Source organism: Bicyclus anynana, chromosome 11 (assembly GCF_947172395.1).
Source record: "Bicyclus anynana chromosome 11, ilBicAnyn1.1, whole genome shotgun sequence".
Classification (NCBI taxonomy): Eukaryota; Metazoa; Arthropoda; class Insecta; order Lepidoptera; family Nymphalidae; genus Bicyclus; species Bicyclus anynana.
The window spans coordinates 12,666,209-12,685,214 of record NC_069093.1 but is presented as its reverse complement, the minus strand read 5'-3'; the positions used below and the strand labels follow the sequence as shown (position 1 = coordinate 12,685,214).

At 33.7% G+C, this 19,006-nt stretch overlaps 1 protein-coding gene across 1 annotated transcript; it reads right to left on the bottom strand.

Moving 5' to 3' along the window:
• Positions 1-49: 49 nt before the first annotated feature.
• On the bottom strand, positions 50-18,176 carry LOC112053377 (myophilin). Its single transcript, XM_024092778.2, has 4 exons — positions 17,977-18,176; positions 4,317-4,453; positions 1,873-2,077; positions 50-1,383 (listed from the first exon to the last, which is right to left on the bottom strand). Exons 1-4 carry the CDS (start codon positions 18,028-18,030, stop codon positions 1,213-1,215), a joined length of 567 nt encoding a protein of 188 aa, XP_023948546.2. The 5' UTR covers positions 18,031-18,176; the 3' UTR covers positions 50-1,212.
• Between the last annotated feature and the right edge of the window lie 830 nt (positions 18,177-19,006).

Below are 19,006 nucleotides of genomic sequence, written 5' to 3'. Positions count from 1 at the left end.
CCCGCGAACTATCAGGAGTGTTAAGAACGAATTTTGAAAGAAAACTCAATTATTTTCACATTACTTATTTTATTCTACGTACTTCCACAAAGTAAGTGCTTCATGAAACTTACTCACAAAAAAATCTTACGCATCGTCAAAATACAATAACTATAAGAATAGAATGTATTTATAAAAATCGTTAATCACAGTGTACTAACACAATAAATATAATAATTATTATTATGGAATGAATAGTTTAATTTTAATAAATAACATTACCGGGAAACTCCCAGTAATAACGAAGTTAGTCACCTCCGGAGAAAAAAGTCCCTATGGGACAAGGAAGGCACAATTTATCGAAATTGTAAATATATTATTATAATTCATCATAAATGAACTACAGTCATCAATATTTAATATTACTGAACAGTTTAAATTACTATATAAAAAAATATTTCCAAAAATTTCAATTGGCACAAAACTAAAATACTAAATGGAAATGATTTTTATCAAAATCCAAAAAAAAAATTGAATTCTCAACACCAAGTTCGATACTTTTGTACATATCAATAAGAAATTAAAAATAAATTGAAAAATACGGAATGAATTGGGAATGATTAATCTAAATGCTATATTATTTTGAACGAGTGACTTACAGCAACAATATAATAACATTTTACTTAGAGATTCCACTCGAGTTAACTGCAATGGTCCTTAAAACGTACTTTAAGTAATTATTACTTCATAAGTACAGAGCTTAATATCAATTACACTTTTCCAAAAAAAAAAAAAAAATTACATGTATTCTTACGTACACACTTGAAATAATCTAGGAATGAATTGTACGCTTATTAATAAAATTTGTTACCAAAATCCATTGAGATACTATGTACTACTAGAGAAGCAGTTCCATACAAAAATCATGTCGCAACATTATAGAATATAGTTTTCTAGCGACCAAAACATGCCGAATTACGTGGCGCTTACATGTTTTGCTCATCATAGCAAGATAGCGAGAAACTAGTGCAGCGATATCACCGCAGTTGAAGGCTACGCAGAAGTGTTGAGTAGTGTTTACTCTAGTACATAGTAATTCAATGCCAAAATCTCGTCCTTTTAGAAGTGTATATCGATGGTGTACGGTCAAAAAGTAGTTATCCTTTTCTACAACAACGTCTGACTTATGTGCAAGAAAAGGATAACATGACTTTTTGAGTTCTAAACAATTGTTTACATATGTCTTGTATTTCCAAAGTTGATTCCGCTCTGGGTGGCTCCCTTGTTGGAGCCATATTGTAGAGAGATAACTCCTTGACCAGCCCTCAGTTGTTCTTCCGTAAAGTTTCTTACGTTCTTCTCGGCTTCTTTGGGACCTATGGATGGCTTGCCGTAGTTACCGGCCTGAAAATATACAATTGATTTCATTAATATAAATAATCTAAGTTTGATTTATAAATTAAAACTAACATGGACGTTTTGGTACCAAATTTCTGGATAGGATCGAAACTAACCGCGCACTGAGCAGACAAAACGTGAATTTATTAGTCAGTAAGCTAAAGGCGCATTTATAGTCACTCCCTTAACTTCTTTTAGTGTAAGCAGAGACATAACATTCGTTCGTTGTTCTGTCTAAGATCGCGATGATTCTTTGGAATTTTCCAAGTATTCTCGCTTAATGTAAGCAGCACTAGAGCGTGCAAACAATTGCTGCGTAAGGTGATCAAAGCATCTGAAGAACGTGAGCTTTTGTGTGAAGGGTTCTTGTTCTTGATTTTGATTCTTATTCTTTGGAGTAAATACTTAAAATCGGCTAAGAATGTTGTAGAAAGACCATAAATTCCTCAACCATATAAATCTACCTAGATACAAGATGATGAAGAGATGCTATACCTTTCTTCCAAGAGATTGCAGGCAAATGACAACAGAATTAAGATTCTGTCTCTCCCAAAGGTCGACAGTTTGGAAGGTTTCTTGCGCTGGCACGCCGAAATTCTTCGCTGACTCCAGGAACGCGTTGATGTTCTCCATGCACTTGAACGCCATCTTGGATTCGTTTATCTTCTTGATTGTGCCGGGCTGGAGCTGGTTAGAGAGTCTGAAACAATACAAAAAAGAATTAGAAGTGTCTTCGACAAATATCGAACGGTACAGTGTGCAGACAAGATTCACGGATAACTAGTGGCCGACGAACTTCCTGAGCTAAAAACCTCAGCTGGTACGCGACAAGCATAAAATCATTTGAAGCCATAGTGAAATGATTCGGTAAAAACTCTAAAGTTAAAATTCCACCAAGAAAACGAATGACCAATAAAGCCTGAACCGAACAAAGCCTGAATTTGGTAACTGCATTACGAGTAAAATCCTGGATGTCATCTCTAGAAAAACGGATGATCAATAAAGCTACCGCACATAGCCTGATTTGGCAGCCGTACCCAAAATCGTAGAGGTACTTACTAAGAAAACCAAGAAAACGAATGATCAATAAAGCAATCGAAAAGTTTGGCATCGATGCACAAAATGCTTGGTGGTGTCCGTCATTACCATGATTGCGGCTCATGGTACCGAACAGACTCTGAATTTGGCAATTGCCAAAGTCATTCAACTGTTCGTCAAGATCATCATTTGACCTTAGTTATAACGAAGAAAATGGATAATCAATAAAACTAGCATTTTAGGCACAAGGCAAATTTATCTACCTTTAAAACCTGCCAGATGAACGTGAGATGGAAAACTTTCATTGAAACACCGCATGCGAAGTTGTTTACTATGCAAATAGGACAGCGCCATTACCTCGGGCTCGAACCTTGTGCAGCCAAGTTACACGTCAAATTCTCTTTTTAAAAATGCTATCGCTTCGAAAACTAAAAAAAATATGGGAATGACATTTGTTATCGATAGGTTGTAGATAGATAGGTTGATCATCCTGTAAACCGTTTTCCATAGAACATTTTTGGGGTTTTGAAGCGTTAGCAGTGTTGGAATGTAGCAGAATATAGGATATTGTTAATTTAACATCGACACGAATCATATTATCTGTCATTCTCTTTTCTTTTCAAGTGATCTGCTGTTCACTATATTTTGCCTATTAATAAATGGAACAGTGCTTAATGTATTTTCCTTTTGCCTCCGGAGCTCCATATACCAACCGTTAGAGTTTATAGAAAGAGAATCAACCTGTAACTTGACTAGGGGCCCTTATCTGCACGTAGCGCGTTGCTAAATAAATACGTCAAACAGCGTCGTAGGTGATGCAGAAACAGACAAGACTAGCAACGACAGATCACGATCCGGCGATTTATATGTATTCAGTGTTTGTAATAGGAACCACTTGCTGAGGAATTTGTAATGTCAGTTTCTAACAGAATGATTTTCATGACGTTTTAAGTATTAGACGCTTGTATTTAAATTACAGTGTTCAAATATTGAAATATACCAAGTTTTTATATAAATGCTCTGGCATGTAGCACCAAACCCAATTCATTAGGAATTTCTATTCTCCACAATAAACGGAGAGAACCAGATTCAAGACTGAAAGATCAAGGGTAAGATAAATGGGCTTTTAGCGTTGTTTGTTCTGTTGGTATGATCCTTTCCCGTTGGACTGTTGTCGTATTCACTCTTATCAGTCATTCCGGTTAATTAGGGAATATTCTCAAAAAAAGCAAAAAAAGATAAAACTTTTTAAACCAAAAAGTGACTAGAAGCAACGTCCCGATGACGCAAAGAAGATGACGGCGTATCGTCATCGTCAACGTGTTCTGAAAATGCTTCGTTTTCGTTTTCATTTAGAAGGTTTTCTGTCGGATCTGGGATTCTCGCAGATAGCACTGTTAGCAGGCATGACAACTAGACATTGTCTGCTCAATAGACACACGAAGATAATTGAAATCATAGAAGACACATCATGTCCAGGCTGTGGTGAGGAGGAGACCAGCTATCACTTCATAGCTGAGTGTCCCATGTTCGCGCTGGTAAGGTGGGAGTTACTAGGTAAGGATACATTAAATGAAGCAGACCTGACGAATCTCACCTTATGGGATATTGTTAGGTTCACGAAGGCTACAGGAAGGTTTGAGTGGGGAGGGACACTGTAAAGACACCACGGGAACTAGGTGGAATGGTCCTTAGAGACGTACCGCCAAGCGATTAAAGTTCCGGTACGATATCGTGTAGAAACCGAAAGGGGTGTGGATTTTCATCCTCCTCCTAACAAGTTAGTCCGCTTCCATCTTAGATTACATCATCACTTAGCATCAGGTGAGATTGTAGTCAAGGGCTAACTTGTAAAAAAAGGTATGATGAATTCAATCAATTATATATTTTTTAATACTGACTTGCAAAGCAGCGTCCCGTCTTTAAGCACTTCGTAGAAGTTGTCCATGTCACCAGACACATTCTCAGGTTCGCCAGTGATCTCCCGGATCCACACCAGGCACTCCTCTGCCAGCTCTTCGCTGTATTTGCTGTTTATCTGGAAAAAAGGAAATCAATTTCTAAAACATTTCTCTCAACAACTCTCAACAACAACAACTCGTAAGTATACTCGTAAGTTTGTCTACTTTGGAAGTAAGTTTTTAAAACTTACCTACCTAAAAAGGTAACTTTTCAATCTAGAAATTAATGTTGTTTTAGGTACTCGTAAATTTTCAGTGTTGACTCAGTAAAGAGCGTGCGATGTAGAACTTATAATGGTGGCTATATATAGCCTTTAGCCTTCCTCGATAAATGGGCTATCTAACACTAAAACAATTTTTCAAATCGGACCAGTAGTTCCTGAGATTAGCGCGTTCAATCAAACAAACAAACAAACTCTTCAGCTTTATAATATTAAGTATAGATTCAACACGGAAAATTGCCGTCAGTATTCTTGCCACCATTCCACATGGACAATATTTGTACCTATAGCTATTAGGATAAATTATGTTAAGTTTCTTATGGTTTTCTTTCTCAATAAAAGAAACAAAAATATTGAACAACGCTTGTAGTGGATTTAAAACGAATGCGCTAGTCAGTTATTGTATTGTACTTGTGGATATAAAATGAAGCCCCGCAAATAAATGCTAGGCGATAATCGTCATCATTCAATAGGTTTGCTATGACGCTCTAACTGTCTTTGTTTTATAAACTAGTATTAACATTTAATAGAATAGACGATTAAAATCGGACTTTTTTAAAAAAACACTCATAGTTGGATGTTAAGCAGGCGTTACTTTGCGGAAGTTCTTCATGAATATATAATAATTTATTTATTTTGCTATTATCCGCGAAAAGCCGACGAACCCACGCGACAACGTCCTGTCTCATTTTTCATGACCTAGTAACATATCTAACAGTATTTAACATCATTGGCGTTGAACTGTATTTTGCGTAAAAATGCTCAGCTCTTCAGTCGTCAGACGAGGCAAGTCATAAATGATGTAAAATAATAAACGGTGAAAGTATAAATAAAGTAATTTTCATGTTTTTCCTTTCTAGAAAAAGAATTAAAAGGATTATTTTAATTCAAACTTAATTCCTCTTAATAATTAAATTCGTATCTATATAGACAAGACATTTCTAGTTTCAGCTTTCTAGACTTAGCAGTTTCATGAAGACTAACAACTTTGATGAAGACAGACGATAGTTATTCAGTATGTGAAGACATAAACGTTTTACCTAGAGCTCTCTATGTTGCAAATTCAGATATCAATCTCACGCAATTTCATAGTATCTATACCTACATCTACAAAATTTCAAGGTAGAGGAAATTGAAACAAGAAAAAAAATTCAAAAACCTGTAAATCCGATTAGGGAAAAAATCGGAACTTTCAGCTAAAATCGAATCCCTCTATTGTTGTCGGTTACGAGTAAAATATAGCCAATATTATCCGGACCATAATATATAATATATAAACACCTAATTAATCAAAATCGGATGAGCAGTTCACGCGGTTCGAAGAAAATAAAAACATACATACATCGTCGTGGTTATACACGATGGGTTATAATTATAAAACTCTATTTCTAAAATTATAATGCATCCTTTTAGCTTCGTCATAGCCGTGTAACAAAAAAAAATCGAGATTTATATGCCGATGTCGTCCTTACTTAATGAAGCAATAGAATTCGCGGAGATTAATGGAATCAGGGTTAGAATGGGCCATAAAAAGTAGAGCTAATCACCCGTCTGGCGCGTCCCCTTTTACTACATACCTACCCATACATTGCATACCATACCATAGATAATATAGACAGGCACTCTATTCCGGGTTTTGCGGAGTAGTAAACTGCGGAGTGCTCTAAAGTGGAAACATCTCATTAAAAGCTGAACCTGTCTATTAAAATACGAAGGTGTATTGAATATGAATATTCATAAAAAGTGATGATAAGATGTTTATTATAAGTACTTGTAGTGTAGGTAACGTGGATACTGGATGACTAGGATTTCTAGGGACGTTTTTTTCTTTATTAGGTAGGCTTTTAATTTTGCCTTGGTTTAAATACCTATTAGGATTAATTTTTACTATAAGGTTATAAAGGACTGACCAAAGAAATGGGCCACGTGCCATGGTAAGAGAATGCAAAAAACACGTCTTACAAATTGCTGTTGTCATCAATTGTAAATTATAACATTGTATGATTTTTTTGAAGAGCAACTGTTGAGTTTCTTGCCAGTTCCTTCTCAGCAGAACCTGCCTTCCGAACCGTTGGTCGAATCTTTACAAATAGTCAACTGACATATCAAAAGTGCTTGTAAACAGGTTACTTGAAATAAATGATTTTTGAATTTTGATGATGAAGATGATGATAAATTGTACTTTGGAGCTAAACATAGATAGACTAAAATCTATGGATCCTTCAGTATGAAAAATTTTTAATAAAAAAAATTCAACCGACTTCCATTTCAAAAATTAACCTAAACTAAAAAGCAAGAAATAACTTCTTACCTATGTCCTACCTTCTGATCAGTATGAAGGCGGTGCCAAGCCAGTGATGTTTTAATTCAAGCCGTTTAAATTACAAAATTTCTGTGGTTCTTTCAGAAACGGCTTTAATTAAAACATGACACTGAATTGGCATCGCAAACTGATCAGAAGGTAGGACATAGGTAAGAAGTTATTTCTTGCTCCTCCTTTTTGGAAGTCGGTTAAAAAACGGAATTTCACGCCGTGGATTGCCGCTAATACTAACTATAATTAAAACTATAAATATTACATAGCTGTTACGGTCATTCAGTTAGACTTAGTGCTTATCTCAATGACCTTCAACGGGTTGTATTTACTAAACCGAGGTGCCTATAAATGTATTTCCTACTGAATGTTATCGCTTAACTAAACGGTTTGCTTCTGTATTAAAATGTTCATGACAATCATTCAATGATTATAGGGATCTTAAATTCTAGATATTCTAGAAATGTTAGTATTCATAAGACGATGGATGTGAAAATAGAGAAAACCATCCCTCATCATCAGTTCCTAAGCCTAAGGTTGCCTGGTCGCTACTAAGCGGTAAGACCGCCTTTTGTATTCTACTTCTTATGTTTCTGTTTTGCTTGTTTCTTTTTTTTAATTAATATGGTCTATAAATAAAGAGTATTAAATAAAAAAAAATATATTATCAGAATGATTTTAAGGCTATTAGGGAATAGGCTTCCTTCTTCCTAACATACAGACTGATAGTGGATTTGGAGATTACATGCACCACGCTATTCTTTCGCGGGTTTTTAGTGATAACATTAGACTACGAGTATATTATAACAATAATCCAAGGCAGAGAGATGTGATAGCCCAGTGGATATCATAGATAACATTCTGAGAAGAGACTCGTGTTCAACAGTGAGCCGATTATGGGTTGTTAATGATGAATCCAAGGCACGGGCACAGCAACTAAGTACTTATTTATTACCCAGGTGTTCATTTAAATATTTTCGAAGAGAGAAAAGCTCGATTTTCATAGACTCCGTGAACTCGAACCTCATGATTCGAAGCTATACAGGCTAACTATAGGCAGATACAAATAAATATTGTTTAAATAATGCAAAATTCGTGTTAAGTTTAACAGTAAGTTGGCAATAAATGTGGGTCAATGTAATTCAAGAACTGATGTGCATGGTCTTAACTTCAAAGTACCTACACGACAAACATGTATTGGTTAAGGAAAATAAGGATTTATATAAAAAATTGCAAATACCCATATTTAGATTGAATGGCACTTTTATATAGACTTTAATATAATAAGTTTGTTTATTTTATTCCTTACAAGTTGACTACAATCTCACCTAGTGGTAAGTGATGATGCAGTCTAAGATGGTAGCGGGCTAACTTGTTAGGAGGAGGATAAAAATCCACACCCCTTTCGGTTTCTACGCGACATCCACCTGAAAGCTAAATCGCTTGGCGGTACGTCTTTGCCGGTAAGGTGGTAACTAGTCACAGCCGAAGCCTTCCACCAGCCAGACCTGGACAAATTAAGAAAATCTCAATTGGCCCAGCCGGGGATCGAACCCAGGAACTACGTTTTGTAAATCCACCGAGCATACCATTGCACCTCGGAGGCCGGCAAAAAAAAAAGTAAAAAAAGTACCTAATGATCAAGTGCGATCGATTTTTTTTAAAGAACATTAGCCAAAATCCTTTTTAAGCCGATAATTACGTGACAAAATTCTGTTTTCCTTAAAATCAAGGAAAATTAGGCGTACTTGTACCTATTACAGAAGTCCAATGGGAAATCGAACCAACGACCATCAAAGATTTGACTCTGGCTCCTTAAACGTTTTATTGAGTCGTTATAATGATGATATAGTAAGTGAAGGATTAACTGTAATAATATTGGTTTAAGTCATTGAGGTTCGTACCCCATTCGACTTTCATATTTATTCAACACACCCCAGTTCGCTGTTTGACATCGTTTTTATAAAACCTGCGTGTTATATGCTGTTGCCTGTTGACACTGCCCACCCTTTGCAAATATGCCAGCTATCCAATATAGCCGACACACCTTACGCTTGTACTTATTGTACTTTACACTAATTATAATGTTAACACTATTATGCCGGATATACTTTCTGACATGTTGAATTTTGTAACATCTAAAATTAAAGAGAATTCTTATACAAAATGTTTTTGGCTATACCTTGGAGATTTTTATAATGATATTTTTTTAACTAGCCTTGAACTGATTTTTAGGTTTAGTGAGAATACTACTATTTACTTGTACATATGTTTTCTGTGGTTTAGTGAAAATAACTAATATCAAAATTTAAGCATTCAAGTGTTTGTTACGCTTTTTTGTGAGATTAACTTGTTTATTTTCATAAATTACATAAAAAAAAATAATATAATTGAGATTTGGATTTGAGGAACTGAAGGTGTAGTAATCAATACTCGAAAACAAAATCAAACTCGATTGGGAGAAATAAAATAAACACATACCTACAAATGGTTGTACGACATGATTTTTATATGAAACTTGAAATAATTTGCATAAAAGCATTGTGCTCAAATGCTCAAAGATTTACTATAATCACGTCATATTTGTGAAACCACGCCAATCCTTTTAGCGAGCACGCAACATCGCAATATAAACTGAGGAGTCTGGTTATAAACTAATGCAAGTATGTAAATGAAATATGATCTAAAAACAAAATGCATTTAAAATTCTACGCTTTACGTTACTTAAAATAAAAACTGTCTCTAGTCTATATGTAATAATTGAACTAATTAAAAGATAGTGTTGATGACCAGTACAAAATTAACAACTCCGAGTGCTGTAAGGTTCGTTAAAATTATGTTCACGCCTTTCGTTCTATTTTGTGTACGGAATTATAATGAATGCAATCAAAAATCTAGGTTAAGTTTGTAGCATGACCAAACACTTCCCGTTTCATGGCAAGCAATGGTATACTCGTATATTATAACTCGGCATTCCAAACTTAAAACATAATTTTACTCTATGTTATCTACGTTAAAATGTTCATCCATTTGTTTGTAATTGTTACACATCACACTAACATATTCATGACACGACGTACTATGGCAAGTCTATAGGACAACAATGATTTCCTTATAAAGTAATATGAAGTGACAATAATATTCTTGGAAATTTTATTACTAAGTGAATTAAAATGTATACTTATAAGAGCTCATTGTGTAACTTCTAGAAACTATGATACCGAAAACCAACTCATGCGTAGGATGACGTAACTGATGAAGGATTCAAACATGACTCAGGATTTCGCAGACGAGACATTAGCAAGAAAAAATGAATGCCTTTAACCCGAATCCTCATTCGTTTCTCGAAGTTACTTCGTTCTTAATAAGAAAAATAAATTTTGGTACTTTTTCAGTTACTGTAGATCAATATTGACGATGACTTTCGAGTAATTACACGGATTTTTGTAAGGTAAAATGCTTTCGTTTTTGGATTTTTGTAAGGTAAAAAAATTCGTTTAAAATTTAATACGAATTGAATGAATTTTTAATTTTATTGTAGTGCTTTCAAAAGTACTATTTTTTTCAACGCCATATCTATTATAAAAACAGTATATCATAATATAGATAATGCATTAACGGGCAGTCTTAGATATTGTAAAAACAAAAATAACATAAAAACTATTTTTAAGGCAAGAGATAACATTCGGCAAACCTAAATACATGAATATAATGTTTAATTGTTAGTACCACGTTCAATGACGTCAAGTTTTAATGCAACAAGTTGATGGGACTGACAGATAAGAGCCTCGTTAAATAGTTGGGCCTTTCATTAATATTCCAAAGCGTTATCTAATTTGTGTTGGAAGACGGAGGAAGTGGTTCTTGTTAGCTTTGTCCTGTTTGAACTTTTTTGTAACACCTGCCCATTTCTATATAAAAAACTCAAGATTACGGCACACGAACTCCACTAGAACTGTGTTGAACTTTTTATTGAACATCAATAAGAACGAAATGTTCGTAGATAGATACAAAAATAATAGTGATGGAGCACATGATTTTTTTTTCAAGTATGAATCACAACTTAAACCAAGAATTTAATTATTGAATCTACATTCCAATGAATATTAGCCTGATAACGCAAACAGAACGTCGTGTTATCAGTAAATATTTGAAATTTCATTACTAGAAACGATATCTAAAATTTAATTAACATTGATTATTATTTATATGGTTTGAAGCTGATTTAACTTAAGCCTAACACGACCCAGTTACAAATGCATACAGACGGATTAAATGGTGCAACGCATTGCACAGTAGGTATAGGATTACATGTTTAATCCATTTCTGGCGCCAGCTGCTTGCGAAGGTCACAACGTCGGAGGGATTACCAACGTGCCGTTAAAAGCGTTCTTTCATTGCCAATCTGTACATGGTAAAGACGTATGCCTTATTCATAGCAACAACCGAAAGCCCGAAATAGCGATGACTCAGCATTAACGGATTTTTATCACAGCGGTTGTCATCTCTAAGCTATCAACAGTTTCAAATACCAATAATTAAATCTGTTTTATATTGCAATGCCATGTAAAATTATGAAAAACTAGACCTCGTAAGTATACATAACATAATCCACAGTGTTTTCTCTAAAAGGAAACAGGAATGGGGTCAATATGAGGCCGCCAGTTGAGACACGGCCAATAAAATACAACTTGTTGAACCATGTGAATCCATTAAAGTCCTTAGATATAGTAACTGGCTAATTGCTGCCTTGTGAGCTTATAACAGATTCATTTTGAACAACACAATTGTTATATAAAATAAATAAAAGTCTTCTTGATAAAGCACTAATGAAATTAAATTATATTAAAATTGGAGCAAATCACTTAAAACGATAATGTTATTACGGGGACCCTACAATAGATTTAGTATCTTCAAATAGAATTTCAGAATGAGTTGAAATAATAATTATAACTATATCCATTAATTATAATGAGTAATCTTCCATATCGAATGTAGATGAAGGCACGAGGACGTTAAAAGCGAGCATTAATCACATTTGCGAAACAATTAGGTCATTTTAAATATGTACAACATGCTATGTCACGTGTAACTTTAAATAAAATTCCCGGTAGCACCTTTGAGTAAAACTAAAACAAAACAAACGTAAATCAACGAGAGGTCGACAGCACAGAACAATAATATTGGCTGGAGTATCGGGTTACATTTGTGGCCACACATGTTGAGTATGAAATAGGCACCAATCATTTCAGCTTTGTACACATACATATACAAACTGTATTTGTAGAAATTATCTAGAACACGTTATAGTGAAAATTTATGATTTCTCTTACTCCTAATTGTTTAACTACGAGTCAGAAGGAGACGCTTCAACATATAAGCTGTCAGCTAAGATGTTAATGTTCGTTTAAGACATGTTTTAGATGACAAAAAAGCAAGAGACAAAACAGAGGAAAGGGATCAAATAGAGCTAGACATAAACAAGTAAGGCATGGTATATTTGGTAGATTCTCCATATGGTGTTGAAGGCTTTCGTTTCCTTTTAATATTCTGCCTTTGCTAACAATGGAGGCGACATGAATGTTGTCAAAGAGAAATTTGTTTGGGTGTCAATCACGAACATATGGTGGAGTTTTGAAAGTAGCCTATATATAAGGCATATAAATACGTTCAGCGTAAAGGCCATACCTTATAAGGCGTGGTTTGGTGTTGTAACTGAACCGTGCCTTTTCTGAGTCATCGTCTTGAATTAGTATAAAATAAATTCTTATGCACTAAATGAACATCTGTTCCATTTTCGATTATCCCTAACGGAATTCGGAAACTTCACTACTGTTTTATAGTCCCATAGATTCATAATCAGTTATTGTTTGTAAGTTTTACCATTGCAATAGGATTAAACTTATCGTTTCATTTTTCAAGTTCCAACTAGCACTTTGTCATGTCTAATACTGTTTATAAAATCTTACCAGTTTAAATCTTATTAGGAAATTATTACAAAGATAATATTAAATTAAAATGTTTTGAATATTTAAAATGTTGACGACGTATTCGCATAGTAATAAGTCATATTGATGCATTCTATGCGTCAGCCTTGGAGAATTCAACTAAACAAACTACTTGAAGCATTCGCTTAGGCTTAAATGGTCATCGTTCTCGTCTCTGTGGCATAGAACATCGTATTTTAAGTCGCAGACATGGAAAATTATGACGCAATGGCTAATATTACTTTAAATTCTTTTTACTTCCAGCTGTTGTAATCGAAATTAATACTAAACAAAAGTATTTACTTTGAATTATCATGGACGTACAACACGTGAGTGTTGATAATTTAAATGTAAATTGTTCAGTGTAATTTCAATTGTGAGATGCTTACTGAATTTTCAATTTAACATTTTCCATTATTGTTTAAGTGCAAAAGGTTTGAATTTTTGAATTTTAGGAAATGTACTATAATACTAGGACACAGATTTAGGATTCTTCGTTAGTTTTTTGATGCGTGATGAACATTCACATTTTCGTTAAATTTCAAACCTTTAAGCACATACATTTTATTTGGAATTTTCAAAAACCGCGAAAGCTAAGGTTACATAATAACATTTATTCCACTTAGTGCTTTGAATGTGCATTCAATGTCAGTCAGGGCAAGTATAGATTATGGTAGGTAGGTACATGTAAAAGTCTTACAATGTGCGTAATCAGCTCAACGAACTTGCGGAATTCATGTGACCTCTACCTGACCGAAGCTCTCCAAAAATTTTTATACGAACAAAATATGTTCACGCTTTCTACAGATAGGAAAGTTAATGAGGGGTACATCTGCTTTTTTTTACATTATATATTTATTAAAAATACTTAATTGTAATGATGTTGCTTGCTATAACTAGAAATGGCTTGATTGATTTAAAAAGTTCTTGTTTTGTTTGCTCCAATATAGAGGTGAGAAGAGAAAATAAAGGAAACCTAAAGAAGTAGACAGATGATGGACCAGTCTAATTTACTAACGTTGACGTATAGTATGATAATTGACATTTAAGAAATTAAGATTCTATGTAACAAATGTCATCCGGTGTCTACTGGTGGTAATTATACAGTAGATAGAAGATGTTTATTTTATTAGATTGATAATAAAGTACAAAATAGTGAATAGACTAGCACGTCTTTGTACGGGAATTGCCAATTCGGCGATTTTAGGTACGAAGTATACTTTATTTAATGCTCATTATACACTTATGCATAATTTTAGACAGCAAACAGTATTAATGGAAAAAAAATCATTTAAAAAAATGCCACTCTGTGTTAACCCCACTTATACAGTTATCATCATCCACGCGTAACGATTCTTATTTTGTTTATAACCGGTCGTAATTGTTGACTGATTCTCCTTGACCCACATCGTTGCAGTGTAGCAGGAAGAGATGCACGTTAAAGCACCTTTTACTCAACACAAAAAATATACGTATGTAAGCAGGTACGTGATTTTTCTTACCAAAAAACTTGTGTGTCAACTTCCAAAATATCGCTAGTAAGTAATACTCGTATACAGTTATCAGGTGCTATACATTCGAATTTGTGTATAAAAGAACCATTTACGGCCATTGACCGCATTTGGTAATGCTTAAGTTGTTTGCAATATTTAAATTTATCTTATAGCAAGTTGTTCGGTCGCTTTTAGGTGTGATGTTTAAATTGTAAATGATAGACGATATTTTTATCATTTAATTAAAATCTGATTATGATTTATAATTTCAATAATTTATCATCATGGAAGAGCTTAATAAATCTAGAATATTCATTTGATGCAATTTAAACGGGTATTTACATATTTTTATACTTACATAAAAATGTGTTATAAATTGATTACCCAAAAAAAAATTTCTATCTTCTCTATATTAATTTAATTTCTCGTATCTGTTATTAATTTTATTCATTTCATAATAAAAATAACTTTATTCTTGTTGAATTCTAATAACAAGCTAAGAAACTGCTGATAAACGCAGTAATATGTAGGTTATTATTTCTTGTCTGTACCTACGTGTTTTATCGACATAACAATAGCAATAATTAACAAAACTAATTAGATTGGTATAACGATGGCATAATTAAATAGTACACATACAATTGTGAAATTTAAGAAGGATTACGAATGGCGTCAGGAAACCACATGAGTTTAAACAGTTTAAATGAACGGATTAAGATTTCAAACAGTTTCATCCTTGTCTCAAGTATAACCTACATGAATGTAAATAAAGCTTCCAGCTTCTTTAAAATTCAAAACCTCGGCTGGCAGCCAGAGCATTATGCAAAGGAATTTCCATGGCAAGTGCAAAACGGCTTTGCTTACATACCCACGTAAACTAAGGCTCTTTTAGCTTTAAAGGTGAAAAGCCTGTAGACCGAACAACTTTTGATCATAACAACTTGTAAGCTACTTTCTTGTAAATAGAATAATAATTGTGTTTTTGCAGTCTTGATCGTTTTCATTTGGAAATAAGTTTTTTCATTGACATGCTCTGCAATTTTAATATATTTTTTCCCCATTTGGACTATTATCATATACATATACTATGTTCTATTTCCAATTAAATATTATTCCTTAAGGATAAAATAAACGAAAATACCTTCTCATTCGGACGCCCGTTACTTAGTTACTTGTTGAAATTTTTCATATATCCCGCGGGAACCATAGATTTCTCCGAGATAAAAAGTAGCCTACATTTTTAAAATTAGCCCTGATAAACAAATAAACGAATATTTCAAAAAAAGCTTGTTTGTGTTTTAGTAGTCACACCTTTATTTAATTTATATGTATTGATGATGCATAATTCAAAATCACATAAAACCTTTTTAAACTGGTCGGTAGGTAAGTGGGTAATAATTTGATTTCAATGTAATTCGTCATTACAATTCGCTATATTATGTTGACGTTATATTGTATACCTACAGGCATGTATTATGGCAAACACATCACAGTCCCAATTGTTAGTCATGTTTGGTATTCTTACATCACTACTTATTATAGTTTTGTTTGTTGTAGGTAAGTCTTAATTGCTCATTATTTTTGTTACCACTCATTCTATTGCTAAACAATAGATAAATGATAACACTTCTAACACGCAAATGCAAATGGCACTTTTGTTGTGATTTTGAAAACATTTTGACTGTCTCATTGGATGAATAATATGTATTTTAAATCGATATTGAATCGGTGGTGACTTACAAGTGTAATGAAAAAAAAACACCATCAAAATGAGCCCAGTAATTCTTTACGAAACCTGTAGTTTGCTAAGTAAGGTGACTTTTAGTCTTGTATAATAGGTATTCCTAATTAGACTATTTACTATTAAGCATAAGCATAAGTTTGAATTACCTACGTTCTAACAAATAAAATTGCTCATTAAATAAATACAAGTTTTGTATTTCTAATCTATGCGTTTTGTATTAAGATCCTTACAATTTATTAATAGCAATGATAAAACCCTCTATAAAATAAAAAAGTTGTTTCTAAAAAACTATTTTGGATTTATTTTTCGCTAATATTTTTTCAAGGTCGAAAAGGGAACATACCGGCTAAAATCATTACATTTATTTTTTAGTCTCTTTAATTTTAGTGTTTTTAGTGTAGGTACACAATAAAATTAAAAAAAATAGATACTTATAATAGATACGTAAATTAATTTAGTAGAATATTTATGAATAACTATTATAATCGGATGCAATCTTTATTATGTTTCCGAAATGAGGTGACGTCTCCGAAAATACTTAAAATATGAAACATAAACATGGATAACTAACTATATTAGTTTAGTAATAGGTAATAGGTACATAGCTCAGTAATTATATAATTGACAAATAAATAAGTCGTTATGATATTATCTTCTAATTCATTTAATTCGTTAGTAGATAGTTACCTACTATAGGTACCGATAAAATTTCAGCTTAGTATAGGCAATGATATTAAATACTGTTAGATGTGTTATTAGCGCATGAAAAATGAGGCGCTCAAAAGAGGAAATTTATAGTCAATTCAATGTTAGCTGTGGTCAACAATTAACGTTAGTTAAACAAATAATACCAAAATATCGCCTACAATGTCGAGTTGCACGGTCTGGAAGTGTAAAAAGTAAAAACTATATAGGTATACGTAAATGGAATTAAAGACAAAATTTTTCTTCTGTAGGCTCAGTGTTGTAGTCTATTCGGTTCACTTTTTGCGGTGATTTTGTAGGGACGTAACCGATCTATAGTATAAAATTATCATTGAGTATAGGTAGGTACTTATCAATTAAGTAGGACAGCTTTAAAAATATTAAATCTATGCAAAAAAAAAATATGGTATATCTTTTTGGTATTTCTAAACGAATTTGTCAAGTCATTAAATGACTGTTCGTAATATACCTACTGTATCTATGTGTGTATACCTGTACCCTGTACAGTATCCTCTGTGTAGACGAATTTTTTGTGAAGCAAACCTCAAACCTGTTCCACCTTTTAGGATACCTCGTGTATGTGAGTAATGTAACGTATTTGATAGCGTTTTTTTCTTAGTGTGGGTTGAACAGATAAAGAATTCTAAACGATTTTTCCAAGTGAAGAAACAGTTAAATTCAAATTTAGAAGAGGTTATGTACATACCTACCATAGACTAAAAAACAATGACTTATCTACCTACATACATTTTTTAATCAAGTAAGTAGGTAGTGTGAAAACAATAAAACCTAAAACATGGGATGCTTGCAAAGGTACATATAGGTACGACTCATAGGTAGTTTTAGAATGCCATTAAATTTATATGTAAACCGTGAATCAAAAACTAAGCAACAAATTATTCTTATTAGAAAATATTCAGGATACACGTAGGTATGGCAAGCTTACTCGTCTATTCCATAATATCACAGAGGAATCGCAGATGTCCGCTAAAAGTAGGTCACGGCCTAGCCCTTGGTACAATATCTGGACCACAGCATCCCAATCGATAAGGTGACATTAGCAAAAATGTGCCGCTTAGGACGCCTAAGTTATTGTTTAAAAATTCAAGTAAGTATAAGCAGTTTTTTAAGCTTACCTTTCGCTGTGCTTCAGCGGCAAATCCAGACTTCGCGGCCCGGTTGTTGGCCATTTTAACTGTTAACTAAACTATTAATAATAAATTAAATCACAAAACACGAGTTGTCGTGAAGTCACCGCGTATGGTATAATCGTTTGGTAATATAAACAGCGCGGATCGGGCGACCGGTTCAATGTGTGAGTGTGTGATGAATGACATCATGCAGCGGCCGGCTGGTGCACGGCTCGGGTTAAGAGTTGTAAGGTTAGATTATCGATATTTTTATCGACTCCGATGACAATACACCGTTTTAAACTAGCGGACGCCCACGACTACGTCTGCCCTTTGATCTTCTTTTATCCGGTCCTCTCGTAAAATCCGTTCTTACTAGATGATTACTACCTATAAGCTAAGGTAGCTTATGCTTAGTCTGCCAAATTTCAACTTCGTACGTCAAGTGGTTTTTGATATTTCGTAATGAGTTAACTTCTCTTTATTTTAATTATTAAAATAGCTGTTAAAGTAGTGAAGGGTTGCCTAAAGATGTACCACAGCGTAAGTCGTACCTACCCGGAAATGATACAGTTCTCCTTAGGAGATCTTCATAAGCAACGTTTACCTATTTTATTGACAACACTAACGGACGCCCGCGAATTCATGCAAGTGAAATTCAGTTTTTCAAAAAACCTAGGGAGCCATTCCCATATAAAAGGCAGCCTTTAAGTTGGTCAACAACCTCCTCTGTCTTCCACGTCCAATTAAAATTCCAGTCCAATTAAAGGTAAAGTCAGTTCAATTAAAATCAGTTCAGCCGTTCCAGAGATAAGCCCGTATAAACAGACAGACAGATCAAAATTTAAAGAAGACTGTTTGTGTTTTACACAAACTTCTTCTTCTTCTTCGTCTTCTTTAAATCGGGTAAACAACTAAAGCACTACAGACACAAGAAAACACAGTCATTTTGAAATCACAGACATATACATCAATTATAGTTATATTACTAATAATTATGTATTCATCTATCTATATATTGTATCATCAGGAGCTA